Source organism: Rattus rattus, chromosome 14 (assembly GCF_011064425.1).
Source record: "Rattus rattus isolate New Zealand chromosome 14, Rrattus_CSIRO_v1, whole genome shotgun sequence".
NCBI classification, from domain to species: Eukaryota; Metazoa; Chordata; class Mammalia; order Rodentia; family Muridae; genus Rattus; species Rattus rattus.
This window is the reverse complement of record NC_046167.1, coordinates 38868113-38892141: the sequence shown is the minus strand read 5'-3', so window position 1 is coordinate 38892141 and position 24029 is coordinate 38868113. Positions and strand designations below refer to the sequence as shown.

The window sequence follows — 24029 nt, the reverse complement described above, 5'->3', positions numbered from 1 at the left end:
CCTGGACTGGAAAAAAATGTACTTGCTGTCTTTTCTAAGAATCAAGGGGCTAGGGTCATAAAATGCTGGTTCATGAATAAACAAAAGAAAAGGGACTGACAATTGAATTAATATGTAAATAAAAGACTGGGCTTTGGTCTGTAAGAGCTGAGCTATCCAGAGGGAACTGCTTGGAGTACTGTCTAGGGCAGAGGGCAGTTCAAGCAGAGCTGCCTCGGGCAGAGAACTGCCTCAGGCAGAGCTGTCTAGACAGGAAATCTATCTGGAGAGTCATCTCAAGCTGAACACAGCTTGTACCGGTGATTTTCAAATCATTCTTTCACCGATCCCAAATATCCCTTCCTCAGGAATCTTTCCAAGCTGAGGCTGGTTCTTGGTAGAAGAGGCTTCTCACATAGACCCTGGGTCATTGAAGAAGCTTTCAAGGACAGACTCTTTCCTTCTTCCAGGTACAGAGAGGGAAATAACATTACAAGTGGACATTTCTTTTGTAACTCTTGAAAACAGGAATCTGGAGGGCAGGGCAAAACCTCTGAAGGCAACGAAGAAGTATGTAGTTTGGCAGATAGATGAAACTTGAGAAAGATTGTGCTGTCAAAGAATTTCTATGAGAAGCAATTAATCAAAGCTCTAGTGCTAATTAAATTAGCTGATCATTGCCTAGGGAATGAAATCTCTGAAGAGTCCTGTGGAGGTTTGAATAGATCTGGCCCCCATAGACTCACGTATTTGTTTGTCCCATAGAGAGTGACACTATTAGGAAGTGTGGCCTTGTTGGAATAGGTGTGACCTTATTAGAGTAAGTATGTCACTGTAGGGTTAGGTTTTGAGGTCTTAATATGCTCAAGCTATGCCCAAAGTGACGCACAGTCTTCTTCTGCTTGTAGATCAAGATGTAGAACTCTCAGCTTTCCAGCGTCTTGTCTGCCTGTATATTGCTATGCTTCCCACCATGATAATAACCTCTGAAAGTATAGGACAGACCCAATTAAATGTTTTTTTCTTTGTAAAAGTTGCCCTGATCATGGTCTCTTCACAGCAATAAAACCCTAACCAAGGCAAGTCCTTTGGGGAGTCTCTGACTCTCTTATGATGTACCTAGAGAATAAACAACTTCATTTGGATTAAAATAGCCCCACAGCAGCAACCTTGATTCCAAGATAAATTTCCCATTTGCAGTCTTTGAGTTGAAAAATTATTTCTAGACTCCTTACATCAAGATGAACTTCAGTGTTCTGTTTACCTAAGACAGAGAGTTGTAGACTCCTTCAGTCCAAAAGATCCCATGATTGTCTCCCTCCTCTATATGCTGTCTAAATTTCAAATGTTATTCCTGTTCTTTCAAACCCATCTCAACTTCTGTCTGAACTGGTTAGATGCCATATATACTTCAAGGTCATGTGCTCTTTTATGGCACTGATAAACCTTCAATATGGGTTCAATGAACAAAGAAAGTTTTATTTCTTTATTTATTATTGGAGAATCACTTTCAAACACACTTTGAATTTTTAAAAACTTGTTCAAACAGATTAGCTCAAAGCATGAATTCATGAAGTCTCAGAATTCCAGAGAGAACTTACTCATGATCCCTTGAGGCAGCAAACAGTCTCAAGAAGCTGTTCCTGGTTACGGGGCGGGTATTCCTTGGGTCACGAAGTTCTGCTGTGCTGTGGATCCCACTGACTGAAGAAAAGTTATAAAAAACATCTATAAAGAGGAAAATACTTCATACCTGTTAAATTAATAGTTTCCTTGGGCAATTATCTACAAAAAAGAATAAAGTAAAACGGAATAAGTAACAATTCATGAATCGGCATTCAGAACTAAAGCTAGTTCAGAGGTACTCATCTACCAGCCTTTACTGAGCGTGGAAAGAAGCAAGGTGGGGTTGGGGATTTAGCTTAGTGGTAGAGCACTTACCTAGCAAGTGCAAGGCCCTGGGTTTGGCCCTCAGCTCCGAAAAAAGAAAAATCATTAGGGAAAGAAGCAAGGTGAAGAAACAATTTATTGGATAATTGGCCATAGTGCATCCTATGCATAACTTAGGTTCAGATATTGTACTCAGCTCCATGTTGATTTTGGTCTAATGAAGTTTGATGTAGGAGCTTGGTGCGTATCAATTGATTTCCATGAGTTTTATCTGTCATATGTCTATTTGATATTTCTTGTTCTCTTGATGTTATATTTGAGGAAATCCTGTCTAAAATGAAAGACACAAAGATTTATACCCATGTTTTCTGTGAAGAGTTTTATCATTTTAGCTCTTACGCATAGGTTTTTGGTCCATTGGGATAACTTTGTTTGTGTACTAGTATGAGGAGGATGTGTTAGTTACTTTTCTATTGCTGTATATAAAAAAGCACCATAACCAAAGCAACTTAAAGATAGACTGGTTTATTTGGACTTAAGTTCAAGAGGGCTCAGAGTCTAATAGCATAATGGCAGCAAAGTGTGGCAGCAAGTAGGCAGACATGATCCTGGAGCTGTAAGTTGAGAGCTCACTTCTTAAGCCACAGCCAGGTAGGAAGGACAGTGAATTGTGAGTAGTGCATGGCGTTGAAAATCCTGAAGTCCACATTGAGTGGTGTACCCCCTTCAGCAAAACTATTGTCTTAGGGTTACATTACTCTGAAACATTAGGGCCATGGCAACTCTTATAGAGGAAAACATCTAATTGGGGCTTGCTTATAGTTTCAAATATTTAGCCCATTATCATCATGGCAGTATTCATGCAGGCATTGTGCTAAAGAAGAAGTTGAGAGTTCTACATTTAGTTCTATATCTAGGTCAGCAAGAAACAGGAAGTAAACTGGCTTGAACTTCTGAGACTTCAAAGCCTGCCCCCACAGTGACACACTTCCTCTAACAAAGCCCCACCTACTCCAACAAGTCCATACTTCCTAATAGTGCCATTTCCTACAGACCAAACATTAAACACATCATTCTGTGGGTACCATTCTTATTCAAACCACTACAGCTATACTTTCTAATCTATCCAAATAATGCCACTAACAGGAGATCAAATATTCAGATGATCAAGCCTGTGGGGGACATATTCAAACCACCACAATGAGTAACTTCATTCATTCTTCTGCTTATAGCTGTGAGTTTTTTCAAATTCTCCCATCAAAATTGTCTTGGCACATTTAAGTCTTAACTATAGTCTCAAGATTTCTAGCCCCTTCATTCTATTTCATTGGTCTACATGTCTCCCACTTTAATAGCACACTGTCTTGTTGACTATAGTTTTGTAGGTTGCTAATTGTGAAGCATGAGACTTCTAACTTTGTTTTTCTTTTTCAAGATTTAAAGCAAATCTATTCTGTGTCACGTATAGTTAGGATCAGTTGATCAGTTTATGTAGAGAAGTTACAATTGTTTTGGAGTAAAATTGAACTAGTAGTTCAGAATAAAGAACATTGCCATCTTAATACAATTAACCATGAACTCACTGATCCATCAACATGGTATGTGTATCTGTTTATTTTGGTCATCTTTAACTTCTTTGGATAAAATCATTTCAAAGAATATATTTGCATGTTTTTAAGAAAGTGTCTCATACAATAGCCAGGGTAGCCTGGAACTCACTGTGTAGCATAGATTGACCTTAAAATTATGGCATTCTTGGGGTTGGGGATTTAGCTCAGTGTTAGAGCGCTTGCCTAGCAAGCGCAATGCCCTGGGTTCGATCCCCATCTCCTGAAAAAAGAAAAAAAAAAGCTAAAAAAAAAAAAAAAAAATTATGGCATTCTTACTGTCACGGGCTTCCAAGGTCTGGAATTACTGGTGTGCAATACACACCAAACTGTTTTTGTTTTTGTTAGTTTGCTTGCTTGTTTTTTCCTTTCTCAAATTTATTTTTTATTTTGTCAAATTTATTTCTAAGTATTAATTCTTTTTGATGTTATTATAAACAAAATAATTTTCTTAATTTCATTCTTATTTGCTCATTTCTACTTCAGAGAAAAGCAATTAGTTTTGCATTATTGGTTTTTTATTGTGCAATGTCATTAAATTCACTTATTGGTTCTCAACGTTTATTAATGGGTTCCTTAGGGTTTGCTACCTACATAATAAAGTCATCTGTGTAATAGCTCGTTTTGTCCTTTCTAATCTGGGTGCCTTGCATTTCTTTTGGTTAACAAGTTATTGTGGCTAGTATTTCCACTGTAATGCTTATGGGAAAGGGTTCTGGCTTTTGTCATTAAATATCATGTTAGTAGTTTTGTGAATAGCCTTTATCAAATTGAAGACTTTCCCTTTACTCATTGTGTTCTTTTGCAGGGAGTGGGCATTATCAAGCATGTGTCTAGTGTTCTGTCATATATCTTCTTCATCTATTGATGATAATGTGAGCTCTGTCCTTTATTGCTGTAGTGTGATATGATAGCTTATTTCAAATGTCACACCTTGCATTTTTGGGACAAATCTCACTTGGCCAATGTACAATTTTTTTCTACATTGTTGTATTTGATTTGTATCATTTCTGTTGAATATCTTTGGGGTTATATTTACAAGAGATGTGGGGCTATATTCTTGAAGGGATATATTTTGATAATAGTCTCACAGAAGTTAAGAAATATTCTGTAGCCTTCCATTTTTAGAACAGATGTGGTGAGTTAGACTTTACTAGTAGAGATTGATCATTATTTCAGAGGTTTTTTTTGGAGAAGTTTTAGATTAATGTTTAAGTCGCTTTATGTGCTATATGTTTACTTATTCTCAAGACCAATATGACATTTTTCTCTATTTCTGATCATATCTCCTTACTTCATCTAATTTTTTCTTTATTGTCATATAATTTTTTTCAGTTCAGGGTTCCTCTTGTAAGTGTCATGTTAAAAAAAATCAGCCAGCACAGAGAGTATCTTATTACTAGACATGAATATGTGTTGTGTGTGTTCTTAGACATTGATGCAGTGTAGCAACCCCTATGAGACTGGGTCTTCTTCTGCTCTGTAGCAAAAACAAATTGTTGAAGTTGAACTCCTCCCTCAAGTAAACAACAGAAAGGAATATAAGCTGTGTTTCTTTTTAACTCCAAAAGGTAGCTTTTTAAAAACAATTATTCACATTTTTAAAAACAATTATTCACATTTTTTCATACAGTTAATTTTGATCGTCATATATCTTCTCCCCCTACTCCTTCCAGATCCTTCCTACCTTAATACCCAGGCAATTTCAAATCATCCTAAAAACAACAACAACAACGAAAACAGAAAAAAAACAACTACAACAAAACAGAAACCTCATAAAAGAAAATTAAGACAAACTTAAAACAAAAAGGAAATAAATATTATTTTAAAAGTAATAAAAGAAAACAAAAGGTGTGTGTGCTCATGCACACACACACACACACACACACACACGCATGCATGCATGCATGCATGCACACACACACATGCACACACACGCACACAATGTAAAGTCGAATTTGTATTGGCAAACTACTTCTGGGTACAATATCTTTCCAAGAGTTAAACTTCCCAGTGAAACCCCAATGGAGAAAACTGATATTCCCTTTGCTAGAAGATATTAATTGCCAACAAAGCTTCTTAGTTAGAGTTGGGACTTTGTTTCTACTTCTTCTTCTCCTTGCTGTGATTTTGTCTGTTTTGAACCTGTGAGGGTCTTGTGTGCTATCACAGTCTCTGGGAATTTATATGTGTATCAGTCCTGTTGTGCCTGGAAGACATTGTTTCCTTAGAGTCACCCAGCTCTGGTTCATACAATCTTCTTCACGGAGCCTTAAGGGCAGGAGTGTAATCAAGACATCCCATTTAGGGTGGGGTTTTCCAAGGACTCTCACTCTCTGTATATCATCAAGTTGTGAGTCTGTGTATTAATTACCATGTATTGCAAGAAACTTCTCTGATAAGCATTGGGTGATGCTCTACTCTGTGTGTATCCCAATATGTCACTAGAAGTCACTTCATTTCTTTGTTCATTTAGCAGAAGAATAGTAATATTGGTTTGGCTCTAGGCTCATGTTCTAAGTAGTGTTGGGTTCTTGGCCACTTTAGTAGTGTCATATATGGGTTTCATCTTATGCAATGCACTTTAAATTCAATGAAAAAAGTGTGTGATTACTCCCATAACATTTGTGCCACTATGCGGCGCCATTATATGTTGAGACAGGTCACTGTTGTAGGACACAAAATGGTTAGCTAAGAGAAATTGTTTACTATTTTCACCTTTTCCTGCTCACATTTAGGGGTCAAGCTTCTAGTTGTGGAGCGGCTCAATTTCTCCATGTTTGATAACATAAGTAAATTGTGTCTACACTAATAGGGTCTTACTATCATCTTGGAAATAACCTGTGATATTTGGATGAGACTCTATGAGACCCCTTTGGCCAACAACTCCACAAAATATAACCCCGGCACTGGAAATTTTACTTGGTGGCATATGCTATCTAGTTGGGGCATTGTCTCTCCCATTATATGCTGACTTCACTTACTTTCTTTTAAATATGTTTATATTTTAGGAGGCTTCTACAGTGTAGGTTTCCATACCACGTAAAAAAACTGTGTTAGTGTTAGTGGCTCCCTCCATTTCCGCCTCTATCATGCCCTCCCGTCCCCTTGCTATGTAGTCTGCCTATCTAGTTTCCCCTGTATCTATTTATGACACTATACTTTATTACTCCTTCCTTGGAAGATTCCTCCTCCTTCCTGATCCCTTACTAGCTACCTAACCTCTGTGGTTTTTGAAATTGAAACACTTATCTCTAAAATTTAAAACTGACATCCACATATAAAATAAAACATCTACTCTTTGGGTTTTCTTTGGGGGTTTTAGATCACATCACTCAGGATAATTGTTTCTAGATCTATCCACGTATCTCAAAATTTCATAATTTCAATTTTCTTTATAACTGAATAGAGTTGATAGATATCTAGGGTATTTCAAACTTCTAGCTGTTAGGAATAGAACAGCAATGAACACGAACGAGAAAGTATCTATAGCAAGATTCAGTCTTTTAGGTGTACTGCCTAAGAATGTTATAGCTGGTTCTTGTGGTACTTCAATTTTCAGCTTTTTAAATAACCTTCTCACTGATTTCCATAATGGATACACCCATTCACACTCCCACCAGCAATGAATAAATATTGCTCTTTCCCTACATCCTCATCATCATATGCTGTTATTTAGTCTGTTGATCTTGGCCATTCTGACTGAGAAAAGAAGAAATATCAAGTAGTTTTAATATATATGTATCTTGTGTATGTGTGTGTGTGTGTGTGTGTGTGTGTGTGTGTGAGAGAGAGAGAGAGAGAGAGAGAGAGAGAGCGCTCATTGGATATTTTATGTATTTAAATTTCAAATGTTACCCCCTCCCAGGCCCTCCCCCTCTCCCCCAGCTTCTGTGAAGATGCTCTCACTCCCACCCATCCACTTCCACCTCAACACTCTGGTATTCCCCTATAGTGGGAAAATGAGGCTTCACAGGACCAAGGGCTTCTCCTCCTATTGATGCCAGACAATGCTATCCTCTGCTATATGCACCTGGAGCCATTGGTCCCTCCATGTGTACTCTTTAGTTGGTGGTTTAGTCCCTGAGAGCTCTAGGGGGTCTGGTTGGTTGATATTGTGTTCTTCCTATGGGGTTGCAAACCCCTTCAGCTCTTTCAGTCCTTTCTTTAAATCCTCCACTGGAGTCCCCATGTTCAGTCCGATAGTTAGCTGCAAGCATCCTCATCTGTATGAGTAAGGCTCTGGCAGAATCTCTCAGGAGACACCCATATCAGGCTCCTGTCAGCAAGCACTTCTTGACATAAGCAATAGTAACTGGGTTTAGTGGCTGCATATGGGATGGATCCCCAGGTACGGGAGTCTCTGGATGATCTTTTCTTCAGTCCCTGCTCTACTCTTTGTCCCCGTATTTCCTCCTGTGAGTATTTTCTTCCCTTTCAAGAAGGACTGAAGCATCCACATTTTGGTCTTTCTTCTTCATGAGCTTCATATGGCCTGTGAGTTGTTTCTTGAGTGATATATAATTTCTTGATGGCTAAGGATATTGAACATTTTGTGTATCTCAGTCATTCATGTTTCAATTTTTGAGTACTCTGTTTAGTTCTATACCTCTTTTAAAATTGGATTGTTTTCTTGATATTCAGGGTTTTAGTTCTTTGTATTTTCTAGATATTAACCAGATGAGTAATTAATAAAGATGTTTCCCATTCTGTAGGCTGCCATTTTGCTCTGATGATGGTGTTCCTTTGCTGTACAGAAACTCTTTAGCTTCATGAGGTCTCACTTATTAGATTTAATACCTGTGCAATCCATGTCCTGTTCAGAAAGTTCTTTCTTGTGACAATGAGTCCAAGCGTATTCCCTACTTTCTCTTCTATCAGGTTCAGAGCCTGGTTTTATGTTGAGGTCCATGGTCCATTTGAGATTGATTTTGATGTACAGTGATAGATATGTATCTATTTGCATTTTTATATGTGGGTACATTTTTATCAGCATCACTTGTTCAGAATGCCATCTTTTCTCCAAAATGATTTTCTTCAACTTATGAAAAATCAGTTATCCATGCTGTGTGGAATTACATCTTGGACATTAATTCAATTCCATTGATCAATGTGTCTGTTTTTATGCAAATACCATGCTGTTTTTATTACTACAGCTCTTTAGTATAACTTGGAATTTTGTTATTCAGGATTATTTTACTTACCCTTTGTTTTTTGTTTGTTTGTTTGTTTCCACATGAGATTTTTGTTTTTCAATTTTTGTGAAGAATTATGTTGGAATTTCTTGTAGGGATTGTCTTGAATTTGAAGACTGTTTTGGGTGCGATGGCCATTTTCACAATGTTACTCCTACCAATCCCAAGCAAGGGAGATCTTTCCATCTTCTGGTATATTTTTTAATTTCTTCCTTTAGTGTATAAAAGTTTTTATTATATAAGTTTGGTATTCATCCACTTGAAATGCTAACATTATCATAAGATATTTCATTTTTTGAGGCTATTGTAAAAGCTTCAAATCAAGGTAGTTTCCCTGATTCTTTCTCAATATGTTTGTCACTCAACAAAAGAGATCTTAGCCAACATTTTTATATTCCTCTCTGTAAAAAATGAAATCTGCAATTTTATAAGAAACTATCTTCAAATATCTGGAGAAAAATAGTATTCACACAAATATCCTATGAAAAGGGTTACTTCTTATAGGTCTGAATATTTTACCTATGTGCATGTCTGTGTACCACTTATGTGCCTGATGCATGAAAAGTCCAGAAGTGGGTATCTGATCCCCTGGATCTGGAGCTACAGATGGATGTGAGTCACAATGCAGATCCTCTGGTCCATTGCCCAAATCCAGAAGTGATACTTTAATAGCTGTGGTAACTTTAAAATTACCAAATCATTGCTTTTCAGCCTTTTGGCTAAGATCAAGTGTAAAATTACCAAACCATCAAACCTAATACTCAGTCAGTACTAATCATTTAATCTTAGTTCTTTATAAACACTGACTCATGTTCTAAGCTATGATAATAGATAAAATTTATTCTATTTACCTTTTCATTTTTCTTAGAAAAGCTGTTCTTGAAGACCTCCTGCTATTTCTTGGTTCAAACATTTGGCTCAGACATCATAAAACTGTGAGTATAGTGTATAGTCATATATGAGTATAGATGTATAGTATGGAATCTGGCTCTGTTTCTTCCCAAACACTTTGCACATAAGATTTACAGACAGCACCACCAACAAATAACCCTGTGCTATCCACTGCCTAAGCAGGTGGCTGACTCTGTCTCTGAGCCACTGTACACTTCTCTCTTCCAGTAGCTTTCAGCCCTCTGTCCTCCAGAGTTCCTAGCCTATTCGCCTCAGTGCCTCTGTGCCACCTTTGTCTGCTTGCTTGCTTTCTCATTCTTTTCCTTCTGCTTTGATCACTCTTTGCAACACTGGATAGGATAGGAGGAATCATGTTCATGCTCATGACAGTCTCTCAACAATGATCCATATTACTCAACTTGAGGTTACAATCTGTGCCCCAGTGCAGTCACTGGTCCAGACCATCCATCTCCAAGCCAATTAAAATGGCCAAGTTAACAGTAAAGAAGTAGAAAGGGAGGTTTGTTCAATGTGGCCACAATGGGAAGAGGAAAGAGATGGTAGCAATGTCCTCCAGTTCATCTTCTGTTTTGAAATGAGACTAAAGTTTAAATAGAGGGCCAGCGATGTGGACATCTAAGCCATTGACCCATCATTGTCTGGGCTTCAGTTTCATTCTGTGAAGCATTCTTACAGGTGGTGAAAACTGGGAAATCTCTTTTCTAGGAAACAAGGTCCCCTCTGGCTACATCCAGGCTTCCAGTGTTTTCGTTTTCCCAGCATGGGATTCCTGGGGAAATTTGCATTATTGAGATCCATTTTTAAATAATCTGATATGACAGTAAGATTGAGTGACACAAGTGTCTCTTTAGAATAGTTTCATTTCTGCCGTGCTTACATCCATACATCCATATATGGTTTTCTCATGTTTGTGACTTATTTACCCAGTCTGAATTATATAACATGCACCCAAAACCATGCCACAAACAAATTATAGGACTGTGACAATAAACTGAGTCTAACCTTATAAACTCTTTTATCTTGCCTACTCCCAAGAATAGCATCTTAGGTTCTGTTCTGCTCTGTGTCCTCTCTCTCTCTCTCTCTCTCTCTCTCTCTATATATATATATATATATATATATATATATATATATATATATCAGCAAGATGACTTAGCAGATAAAGGTAGTTATCACACAAGCCAGACCACTTGAGTTCCTGAGACCCACGTAAAGGTTGAAGGAGAGAACTGATTCCACAAAGTTGTCATCTGAGCTCCATACCTGTGCCACAGCACATGCCTTCTTCATCATGCACACACAATAATAATAATATATACTATATTACATGATATGTATTGTGTATAATGCTTTAAAGTATATATTTTTAGTGTTATTATGTTTCACTTTTTATATATGTCATTTATGTACATTTATGATCACCTATATAGCTGTCATCACTATAGCACATTCACTGTGTCTGACTGATACTGAACTGTGTCTCTAGGTTGCTATTCATGTACTCACTCACTAATGGCCATGTAGGTTGTTTTCTGGATCCCTCCACGTATATAGTACTCCTTTGAATACCTCTATAATGAATGTACTTTTAGCCTGAGAGTTGGGTGTATAATGGTAAAGCTCAAAAGACAATGTCAACTCCTACAATAGCATAACCTAGAGCCAGAGAAGTTTAAAAACAGAAGCTTAAAATCATGCAGATCTGAGAGATGATCAGTGCACCTTGTGTTCACCTGTCTCTATTAATACAGAACTCATCTGTTACTAGAAATGGTTTATTCTGGATTCTGACTATAAATACAGAAGGAACCCCTTTACCCAATACCCCAATTATTATTATGATCTATGAATTAAAGTCAGGCCATGGGCTTGACAGTTGTCCTTACATTTCAAAATCTACCAATCTATCTATTTTTACAGGAAAAAAATAGTGTGTTTTTAATGTAATCCTAACTATGGCATCCCCTTATATAGTATTCTTTAAGATCTGCACTTCCTTGTCAGGATTCTAACTCCATACACGAGTCTTCATGAATGGGCCCTAATAGCCCATCCAAACACATCCCTTGCTACCTCCCAGCATACCACATTCCATAGTGTTTTGCTCACACTACAAGTTGCTTCTGCCTAAAGACCTTTACAATTACTTCCTGTGTTTCAGACACCTAAAACCTATCCCAGACACATCATCCTACTTCTTTGGACCCCTAGCTCTTGGTCACCTCTTCTGGAAGTTTCCCTGATCCTCTCCAAGCTAATATGAACATTCCACTCTTACCACATACAAGAAAATTAGCACACACACATTCACAAATGCACCAACAACATGCTGTGCAAATCTCCAGAACAGCACTTAGGACTTGTATTTATAATTTAATTACCACTCTACTATAATATGGAAACTTTTGTTTCTTTGGAAAGTTAGTTAGGTCAAATGATGGTTTGCTGGGGCACACAGGTTAAAGGATGTCTTGCTAACACAAACATGTCAAAGACTGTTTTCCTGAAGCAGATACACAGGAAAGGATGTTTTGATATAGCAAACATGTGAAAGGACCAAGGATGAAGGAGTATAAGCCCACATACAGTGGAAGACGATCATTGAGCTTTGGTTTGGTTTGCTCTGCCTTGCTAGTCTTCTCAAAAGACACACATTTAACATAGCGTCGTTGAGCTCAATTTGTGATAATTCGCCCAAGAACTCATGAGATTCCTAAGGCAGCTTGTCATGTCTGCAGCCTCGCCTCAGGCTAGTTAGTGAGCATGGAAGTGCTCAAGTCTTCAAGATTGAACTACACCTGCCTGGTGTCTGTTTGCTGTAAAGACTGAAGTGTAGCAGCCAGTTAGTGCCTGGAGTCTGCCTGCATAGAGGACTGTTCTGCAGCTGCTAAGTTGTGTTTGCTGTTTGCTACAGGACTGAACTGCAGTCAAAGAAGATCAAGTTCACCCCCAAAGAAATATTGCTGAACAGATCCACTTCCCTTTTATCCTAATAACTTTTCTCTTCCACTATCTTTGCTGGGTGGTGGGGCTAGAGGAAAGGTTAAATCCTTATTAAAAGTAGGTTCCAAAAATTTATGCTAAACTACTGAGTTTTGACATATATATATATATATGTATATATATATATATATCTGTCAAAAGAAGAAGGATGCAAATAGGATGGAGGAAAGGAAGGAAGCAGAGAAAGATGAAGGATAAGATTGTTTTGGAGAAATACAGTTGCGATGACTGGGTTTGTCCACTACTTGTTTGCCCATAAAGGCATACTATCAGTGCCAGCACCTGCATCTGTCAGCTCCAGTGCTGTATCAGTTCCAGCCTGCTGTCAAAACCAGCATCCTGTAGCAACAGCATCCCTTCAATGCCAGCACCCTGCCAGATCCATGCTGATAGGGATCTCTCTGTTCATCCTTTTCTTGAACCTCGTTTTAAATAGTCAGAAACTGCTTTGAGTTGATTCAGGTTCTGAAAATGATAACTTCATGATTTAATTTTACCTGAATAGCCACCTTCCAATATTAAATACATTTCCTGACCTGGAGGGCACCCTTCCTATTACCTCATACTAGTCAGTTCTCAATAATTCATGGACTAATTATGCAACAATTGAATTTCTATCATAGCCATAGCCATGGCACGCAAAGAGGGAACCTGAGAAACAGACATTTCCTCCAAAACTTGCCATTTAGTGTCTTGATTTGTTTGAACTTTTATATAAAAACACCTGACATTGAAAAATTTAAAAACAACAGAAATTTACCACTTACGGATCTAGAGAATTGGGCTACAGGATCAAGGTGTCAGTAGACTAGATGCCTGCTAGGGTCCACTCTTTGCTCTATAGATGCTACCTTCTTCCCCCTAAACTCATGAGACAAAATCAGCAAAAAAAAAAGTTCCTTGAGCCTCCTTTATAAATGGGCACTGATTCTATTCATAAGCACAACCTCTTCCTACACTCTCAATATACTTCATGAAGGTTAGGTCTTAACATGTAAATTTTGAGAAGTGTATTAAGGGACTTTCTTATCTACTTTATATGCAGAAATTCCATTTTAGGCCATATACAGATACAAGTCTCCTGTCTGCTCCTGAACTCTGTTGTTCTCAATGGTGCTTCAGAAAATCCAGCTGCTTCCCCTTTTAGTCTATTCACACTTCCTGGTCCTCCCTGTTGCTCCCCTGTAACACATAAACCCTGCTTTTCAGGTGCAGTAGCCTTCAGAGATCAGGAAAGGACATTTTTATAAGAAAACTAAAGAGCAGAAATTATAATAATTATAGCACAGCTTAAACATAATAGCTTTTATTGGCATAAAAAGTAGAAAGCATTGTAACACTGTTCTTCACAAAATAATTACAGAATTGATTAAACTCAAACTGGATATACAGGCTCACACCTGTAGTCCCAGCTCCTACAGAGCAAGGTAGGCTCCCTCTGTGAGATCAAGGCCAGCCTGGTCTACATACCAAGTTCCAGATCACGAAGGTGATTTTCTCAGGGCAGGGCTTAGCAATGAGGATGTGCTGAGCCCTGAGATTTCCTCAAGTGTGGGAAATCCAATTGCATGATTTGTGAACATGGAGAAAAAATTTTACCTCATCCTTATTTTAAAAAAAATTAAAGATTCATTATAAAGACCCATAAAAGAGTAAAGGCCCCCAAGTACCTGCTGCAGGCACTGCTATGTTAGATGAATGTGTGGTGGAGCAATAGGAAAGATAGAGTACAAGGTGAAGAGAAGGAAAAGAAAGCAAAATGGAGGGTTTGTACACAGTGGAGAAAGTTGGAGATTTGATAAGAACACGATGAAGTCCTGGCCCAGGGCTGTGGTCCTGCTACAACCATGTCCGTGTTGATGTCTGTGGCCCAAGTTACCACCAAAACCCAAAGGGATATTTATGGTCTGGGATGCCAATGGAGACTATATGGATATCTGAGGGCCATACTGCTTGGTGGGAGAGAGGGAGGTACGGGGTGAGGGAGTGGGGGATCATGCTGATCTGAGAGGCTTGCACTGCCACATGAGGCCACAGGAACATCTAAGCTCATGCTGCTGCTGGGGGCCATATCTGAGTCTATGGTTCTATGGCAGCTGGGCTCTGTTTTATGTTCCAGGCCCAGGTTACCAGGAAAGGCCATGAGATGTCCCTGGTCTGGACTGCTACCTCAGACACTATATTGAGCTGGCCCCACCCCTTGCCTGGGTAGCATAATAATGCTAATCCTGACACCTGGAGAACTGATAAGCTAGCCCCAAGGATGTGAGGGAGAGCTGGACCACCTCTAGTCTGATGGGGGTGTCTTGGGCTAAGGAGAAATGCCCTTATCTCCTTGCTCCTTATTTCCTGAGGCAAGTAGCCTTCAGGTCAGGAGAGTGGAAGAGTTGGTCCTGCCCTTCACCAGCCTCAGCACTTGAGGCTCACCTCACCCTAACAGTACAGTACAGCTGGACCTGGAGGTGGAGGAGTGAGGGACCTGGACCCAAGGGTGTGATCTCAGGAGAGCTGGCCCTGTACTTCACCTCGGCAGCACAGAAGAGCTGATCATGGTGGCAAAGGTACAGGTGAGCCTGCCCTGAGTAATTGAGAGCAGGAGAACTGCCTCTGCCCTTGCCAGCTGTAGCATTGAATGAAGTAGCCAAACCAGTGCTGGAGAGCTCACCCTGGTGGCTTGGGCACAGCAGAGTTGACTCTCCCAGACCTATATCCAGGATTTTGATTTGGCACACCCCAACATCCATCCCATCTATAATCTGCTGGAGTACATGAAAGGGCCAGTCCTATAGAAACAAAGCGGCATGATCTCCATGACACAGGGCAACAACAAATTATCCTAGAGGAATCCTCATGAGGATCCAGTATAGATAGTGTAGCAGAAGCCAGAGTTCTCAAAACAGATCAGTGACTCATTGCAATGAACATTTGCAAGTAAGGATGTGTGGACAAGTTGGTATACTGTGTTATACCCTATGACACATGGCAGTTTCCATGACAAGATATTATTATCATTCTACCCTTTCTTTGGATAAAGGGAGGTTGCAAAAGTAGAGAGCACATAGATTGGGGTGCATAATGTAGAATTCACAAAGAATCAATAAAAATTGAGAGAGAGAGAGAGAGAGAGAGAGAGAGAGAGAGAGAGAGAGAGAGAGAGAGAATGAATGAGGCAGGCTTTCTCCCCTCTCCTGTTGTTCCCTACTAGCTCAGTTAAAGGACGCTTCTCAGGAGCTCTGGCTCAGACACAATGCTTCACCCCTGTCCCTTCCATTCTTTCTGCCTTCTCTTCTGCATAAGTCTCTAGCCTTGAGGAGAGGGCTTTGATAAAGATATTCCATTTAAGATTGAGTGTTCCCAGGTCGTTTATTGTCTTTGCATTGTCTGGTTGTGGGTCTCTGTGTTAAGTTCCATCTACAGTAAGAAGCTTCTCTTTTTAGGATTGATTGGTGCATTGAACCAGTAACAGTGAATGTTTAATGAAAATCTTTAACATAAATGGCCTTAACATGTGAATTAAACCTGTAGAGTGACTGGATTTAATTAATGTTTTCATTCATGAAACTCACAAAATGAAGTAGGATGTCCAAAATAAAATCCCAGAACTAGACAGATTCATGTTGAATTCTAACAAACATTTAGAAAGATCTAAAGAAAACACTTCTGAAATATCATCTGTGACTCGGTGGAGTTGACTAGCCTTCAACTATCATTACCGCGACAATTGTGACCTCCCACTTAGATCAACCTCTACACAATAGTGCTTATTTCCTCAATAAATGTCACATGCACCATATTGGTCTCTTCCATGCCCTGGAGACTCCAGTGCCAGTTAGGCTTTACCTCCATCACTTCATGAACAGCTTATTGATGACTCTACACTCATAATCTGACTCTACTATTTATTGTCTGACCTTGGCATCCTTCCTTTTTTTTTTGGTTCTTTTTTTCGGAGCTGGAGATCGAGCCCAGGGCCTTGCGCTTCCTAGGCAAGCGCTCTACCACTGAGCTAAATCCCCAATGCCCCTTGGCATCCTTCTAAGGTATTGTTACAAGCTTTTATGACTCTGTAGCTCTTATGTTGTGCATATGAACAATGCAAAGTTCTGTTGCCATTTTAAAACTTAGTCTTGGCCCCTGGTACCACAGATGTAGCAGTATCTAAGAGGATGGCTGAACCTAGAAAAATATTTCCCTAGTCTGCCCTTGTTTTCAGGATACTGACCTGATGTCTCTAAGTTTCAGATGTCTTCTTTTAAAATTAATTTACATTGTTACTCCACGGAGCGTTAAATAGGAAGGATATTTATACCTTTCTTGATGTCACCATGAAACTCGTATTTTATCTTCAATAGCTTCAATTGCTATTCTGACAATTAAAGATGTTTTGTCAACAACCACCTTGTCTTTAACCATAAACTTTCTAATATTCCTTTACTCACCACCAGAACATGTTCCAGAGCATTTTGCTTTGAACTCTAAACCTCTCTAAATGAAGAGCGTAACAACCATGTCACAGCCTGAATGAAATAATGAAATTTCTCTCACAAAACAATGTATTTCACTACTTTTGAATTCAGTCTCACTTGGATTTTTAAGGGATGAACAAAACTCAACCAGATTATTTGCTAGAATACACTATAAATTATCTTTAATTTCAGGTAGTACTTATTCCTCTTTAAAATCTTTTAGAGTCCTTTCTGAATTACTTCTATAAGCATTCTTGTCATTTGAACTCTCATAAGAATTATCCATTATTCTCTGTTTACCCAGACCCACAGCTCTCACCTCTTCTACATTTCTACTATAAAAAGTTCAGAAGGCCCATGAACTACATTTTTGGAAAGTCACAGTAATGGACTCACTTCCCCATAATAATTTTCTGTAATAGTTACTCTTCTAGTTGCTCTGACCAAGTATCTGGCAAGAAGCAACTTAAAGAAGAAGAAATTATTTTCGCTCATGATTTGAGGGGATACAATTAATAACTATGATGAAAGCATAAGTCAAGGTCATGTTACATCCTCAATTAATAAGCACAGGGAGATTTGCTCTCTTAGAGATCATCAAACTTTCTCCTTTACTCTCTCTCATTAAGTCTGGACCACTAGCCCATCAGATAGCACCACTCTATGACCTCTCTGTGGACGCCCTCATGGAGGATACTTCTCCTAGATTGTTTTAAGTATACTAAACTTGACAATGAAGATGAACCATTCTTCATGTTGTAACTCTTTTGAGTACAGACACAACCATAGTATTTGAATATCCCTGTCCTTCTGGCATCTACTAGAAAAGAAACAAATCAACATTAATTTTTTTTTATTTACAAGACTAAAAGATATGTTAATTTAAAAGGGAAGAGGTGATTTAGATTATCTCTAGCATAACCATACTTTTGGGCTACTTTATTGAGTTCTTGTATCTTCCACCCTTCTCCATCCTAATCCCTTTCAACTTCCCAACACTAGGTAGGTGAGAAAGAAGGTTAGAGGGGAAAAGGGTTACAAAACTCTTTAGACTTCTTCCTGCTGATTGGCAGTGTTGAATTCCTTGGTGTAAGTCCAATCTTTGTCATCAGTGTATCTCCAGCAAGCAACCAGCAATCCAGCAAACAGCAAATGCAGCAGCAGGAACTACCACCAGCAGCAGAGGCAACAGCAGGGGGAGCAGCAGGCACTGCCACCCCTCAGAGCTCTGGCATTTTTCATACCCTCTCAAGAGTCCCCAGAACTCAAACTGAAAATTATCTTCAGCTGGCAGAATCATGCCCCTGCCAGAGCATGAGACAAATCATAGTCAGCTGTGGACAGTCTGAAGAAGCCCCATGTCCCAGACCTGGGTTAAAACAAAACATATTCACATAACATAACTGAGTTTTTAAAACAAAAACAAAAAAACCCAAAATTTGTAATAAATCTAAAAAAACAATTTTAAGTGTATAAAACTACATATAGCAATATAGTTTTTCCTATTAGGTCCAGTAAACTTTAAATGTTTCTCCCATCTAATTATATTCTTTCTGTTTTTCCTTTCCCAGTAATTTTTGTGGCTTCTCCTGAAAACACTGGCATGTTCTTCTGAGGGGCTAACTCATAGCTCAGGAATTGTGTGCACTGTCCAGTTTTCAGGACTTCATGCAAGAGGCAGGAGAGAGAAGGGTTATAGGAAATCACAGTCCAGTAGATGGCCAGGTGATATTCTAAGGCCAGGTTGTGAGAGCATCAGAATGCATCCTGGGGATTTAACTTTCCCTGATAGAGCTTCTGCTTCCTAATGCCTGAGAGATCTTAATAGGTTTTACTTTGTTCCATTTCCTGCCAGACTCGGTGAAGCTATGAAGGCTGATGTGGTGTGCTATGCTCTGGAATTTTGCAAGCAGGATGCTGTCCAATCACAGTGTCATCTCTACCCACTTCCCCAGGTGAGTGGGCTCTGCTCTGAATGCCACTTTCCAGGAACCTCTACAGACACTAGAAATGTTATAAAGGGATTTGTGTGCTCAGTGGTTTGTGGACTGGCAACTTATGTATACACTGCCCTCAGTATCTAAGGGTTCCCTTCTTTTCACATCCATAAGTTTGTTGCCATTTGTATCATGATCATGGCTTTTCCTTTTGCTATGTATGAGGGATACTGATATTTATATAAGGATTGTATATCCTACTTCCTTATTGATAATGTTTATCAGATAATATCTTCAATTATATAAAACATTTATCTTACTTCATCTTTGATCTCTCCTCCCATTAGAAAAAGCCTAGGTTATTCCACTATTAACAATAATTTTGAGCTGTATTGGTAATAGATATGAGAACCAAATAAATAAATCAGGGATTTAAGCCCATCTTTACCCATCAAAAAACAAATGAATTACACTTATAGGACAACTAACTCACCTTAAGATGTCCAGAGCATTTCAGGGGTCAGTACTAAAAATTCCACATCCTAAGAAAATCTGACCAGCTGATTGCTGTCCTCTGAGCTTATCTTCCTTACTCATGAGATGACTATAATAAAGTATTGCCCTCACAGGTTTCTTAAGTAAAGCAAGCAAATAGATATACAATGCTTAGCATACCAACAATACTACACACAGATAATGCATTAAAATATTACTAAAATGACATCTAATAAGATTATTTTCACTGTCATGATTATTTGACATGGTTTTTGAGAGTATCCTGTGTCATATCATTTTTGAAAATTTTTAGTTTGATTGTGGTTAGGCAAGGCTGTAAATGTTGACCTAATTATGTTCACACACTGTAGATCAGAGTACAATATAAAAGTAGTTAGGGCTCACAGTATTGATTTTCATGAGCTTCCTATTGAAATAATTGTATAACCCTTTCCCTAGAATTATGACTTTCCTGTATATAATAACAAGTTTGGATTTTTAAACATGTTATTTGTGTTTAAATAAAGCCAACTATAATACTTTGTGGCTTAAACAATACACATGATTTTTCTGAGTAAAAGTATTAATTACTAGGGGTTGGAGAGATGGCTCAGTTAGTAAAGCATTTGCCATACAAGGATGAGGGCCTGTGTTGCAAACCCTGGACCCATATAAAAGCTAAACATGGTGGCACACAATTTTTCTCACTGTTCTGGCAGACAGAGACAAGCGAATCCCTAAAGCTTGCTCTCCAGCTACCTTCCCTAGTCAGACTTTCAGGCCAGTGAGAAACTGTGTTAGTTGCAGTTTCTCTTGCTGTAATAATATACAAAGAAAAAAGGAATTTGTGAAGGAACAGGTTTAATTTATCTTACAGTTTGTTGTCTAATAACCAGGAAAGCTAGGACAGAAACTCAAGGCAGGAACCAAGTGTTAACTGAAGCAGAAGCCATGGGGTAGTGCTGCTCACTGGTTTTCTTACCATCTGCCCAGGGTATCACTACTCACAATGGTCTGGGATCTTCCACATTAATCATCAGCCAAGATAATGCTCATAGACTTACCAACAGGCCAATCCTATGGAGATACTTTCTCAGTTAAGATTCCTTCTTCCAAAATGACCTCATTTTGTATCAAGTTGACATAAAATCTATCCATCACAGAGATCCTGTCTCAAACAAAACAAAACAAACAAACAAACAAAAAATGTGAGCTGCATCTGAATAGCAAAACCTAAGGCTTACTCCACCTCTAAAAAGGGAGGTAGGGTGGAAAGGAGGGAGGGAGGAAGAGAGAGAAAGAGGGGCATACCACAGAACTGGAGTTTTGGTTTTTTTTTTTTTTATTAAGAAAAATTAAAACAAATGCCCAGGACACATGTTTCATGCTTCTTCTGTGATTGACTGTCAGTGAAATTTTCTTAATTCCTCCAAAGAAATTGTAGATTCTACTGGTTTCTAGAAAAGGAAATTTTTAAGTAGAAAAAAATTCTAGTGGTCAAATAGCCCATTAATATTGTCTTATCATAGCAACTATTTGGTATTGGAAGAAAGCAATGTATCTCTGTGGAGGACAGCAAACATATTAGTCAGCTTTTATCAGGTTGACAAAAGACCTATGAGAAGCAACTTAAAATGAGGACAGGATTGCTTGGGCTTATAGTCCAAAGGTTTCAACTTATGACTACTTGGCTTTGTTCATGGGTTTATGTAGGGACAAGACACCAAGATGCGGAGTTGGGAGGGGGAAGTGCAAAGCAACTCACTATGGTGACACATAAGCAAAGAGAGAAGGGGCCAGAAGGAAGGTTTCCTCCCTCAAAGACTCTCTTCCTTCAACTAGATCAGGGATTTTCTTCACTCTATAGTAGCCTGTCAAGTTATGAGCTCACCAGTAAGTGGATCATTGATGAAGTCACAGCCCTCATGATTGAGTCACATCTCTGAAGCTCCAACTCTGAGCATTACCTTGGGGGACAAAGCTGTCAACTGACAAGTCTTTAGGGACATTTCTGATTTCAATCCTAGCAGCAAGTGATTTGGGTTTTAGTGACATCCACAATCACCATGATATATGTACCTTATCCACAGTTATTCACACAATGTTCAACTTGATCTGATCATAAATAACATACCTGATTTAAACATACTGTCTGCAGTTATTTTATACACCAGATTTCATTTCTTCATCTCCTCCAGTTTAACCTCTTGCCATTCCTTGTGGTGCTGCAATTTCAACCTTAAAATGTCAGCCCTCACCCTCCATTTTAGCTGCTGACTTAGGAAAATTTCAGCAACCCTTTTTGGCTGTGGCTGAACAGGAAGGATTTCATCTAGAAGTGCCCAGCTTCCACTCAAGGGCATTCTGAGCTGCTAGTCAGCCTGAGCCCCTGTCTGCAGCTGACTCAGAAACTTTTTCCACTCTCCTCAGGGACTGCTCCAGATCGTCTCCCTCCACCATAAATGTCTATCACCAGCATTTCTGCAGGTAATCCAGAAATACGGGTTATTCCCTCCAGATTCACAGTTCTCTGCATTGAACTTTTCTTTGACATCAGTAACTGGCATGTCCTGAGGGCTTGCCACAGACTCTGGGGGAAGAGGCAATGCTTCATCTTGTCTAGATGTCTATGCAGTCCTAAGACACAGGCTCCATTAGCACCTCTTGCTCACAGGGAGGAAGTGGGACACTGAGGGGTTTAGTAGAGTGCTGCAAGTCACCACCCCAAGAATTAGCAGAAGTAGGACTGGCAACCTTGCCTCACCCATCAGAGATGCAACTGTTGTCTCCACACCCCTGACACCAGTTGGGTTTTTGAAGCTGCTATGTGTGTTTCCAAAACAACCAACTGGAATCCTGTCACCGGGAACAAATAGCATTAAAATGTTCACTTAATTTTAAATATTAGATTACACTGCAATGTTCCCGTAAATCTGCTCTTTTATATAAAATTTTATTCTTGAATTTCATGTTGGTGGAATTATTCAGAACAGATAGATGACCCTCAACTTACTTAAATTTCCTACTTCATCATGGTAAAAAAAAAAACCAATATTCAGTCAGTAGAAATTGAATTCTAGATCTTGAATTTTTTTTTTGGGGGGAGGAATGGGTTTATTTGCACTGACATTTATAGTCCATTGTGAAGGAAAGCCAGGGTTGGGAATGCAAGGCAGGAGCCTGGAGACAGAAAAGAAACAGAGGCTGTGAAGGAATTTTGTTTCCTAACTTCTTTCCCAAGACTTGTTCTACCGGAATTTTTATATAACCATGGCATGGACCACAGTGGGCTTGGCCCTCCTATACGTTGCATTTCTTTTTTTTTTTTTTTCAGATGTATTAACTTGAGTATTTCTTATATACATTTCGAGTGTTATTCCCTTTCCCGGTTTCCGGGCAAACATCCCCCCCCCCCTCCCCTTCCTTATGGGTGTTCCCCTTCCAACCCTCCCCCCATTGCTGCCCTCTCCCCAACAGTCTAGTTCACTGGGGGTTCAGTCTTAGCAGGACCCAGGGCTTCCCCTTCCACTGGTGCTCTTACTAGGATATTCATTGCTACCTATGAGGTCAGAGTCCAGGGTCAGTCCATGTATAGTCTTTGGGTAGTGGCTTAGTCCCTGGAAGCTCTGGTTGGTTGGCGTTGCTGTACATATGGGGTCTCGAGCTCCTTCAAGCTCTTCCAGTTCTTTCTCTGATTCCTTCAACGGGGGTCCTGTTCTCAGTTCAGTGGTTTCCTGCTGGCATACGCCTCTGTATTTGCTGTGTTCTGGCTGTGTCTCTCAGGAGCGATCTGCATTCACATTTGATCATCCGTCTTGAGTTTCATTTGTTCTAGGCATCTAGGGTAATTCAAGCATTTGGGCTAATAGCCACTTATCAATGAGTGCATACCATGTATGTCTTTCTGTGATTAGGTTAGCTCACTCAGGATGATATTTTCCAGTTCCATCCATTTGCCTATGAATTTCATAAAGTCATTGTTTTTGATAGCTGAGTAATATTCCATTGTGTAGATGTACCACATTTTCTGTATCCATTCCTCTGTTGAAGGGCATCTGGGTTCTTTCCAGCTTCTGGCTATTATAAATAAGGCTGCGATGAACATAGTGGAGCACGTGTCTTTTTTATATGTTGGGGCATCTTTTGGGTATATGCCCAAGAGAGGTATAGCTGATCCTCAGGCAGTTCAATGTCCAATTTTCTGAGGAACCTCCAGACTGATTTCCAGAATGGTTGTACCAGTCTGCAATCCCACCAACAATGGAGGAGTGTTCCTCTTTCTCCACATCCTCGCCAGCATTTGCTGTCACATGAGTTTTTGATCTTAGCCATTCTCACTGGTGTGAGGTGAAATCTCAGGGTTGTTTTGATTTGCATTTCCCTTATGACTAACGATGTTGAACATTTCTTTAGGTGTTTCTCGCCATTCGGCATTCCTCAGCTGTGAATTCTTTGTTTAGCTCTGAACCCCATTTTTAATAGGGTTATTTGTCTCCCTGCAGTCTAACTTCTTCAGTTCTTTGTATATTTTGGATATAAGGCCTC

General features: G+C 39.2%; 1 protein-coding gene across 2 annotated transcripts in view; it reads left to right on the top strand.

Moving 5' to 3' along the window:
• Positions 1-24029, top strand: part of Aoah (acyloxyacyl hydrolase) — a 222352-nt gene that overhangs the window by 39214 nt on the left and 159109 nt on the right. The window contains exons 3-5 of one of the 2 annotated variants that reach the window (XM_032884824.1): positions 9540-9606; positions 18908-19007; positions 19469-19477. In XM_032884824.1, coding sequence (XP_032740715.1) covers positions 9540-9606; positions 18908-19007; positions 19469-19477 — 176 coding nt within the window. Of the gene's footprint in view, positions 1-9539; positions 9607-18907; positions 19008-19468; positions 19478-24029 lie in introns of those variants that run through there. The other variant, XM_032884823.1, reaches the window with a different exon arrangement.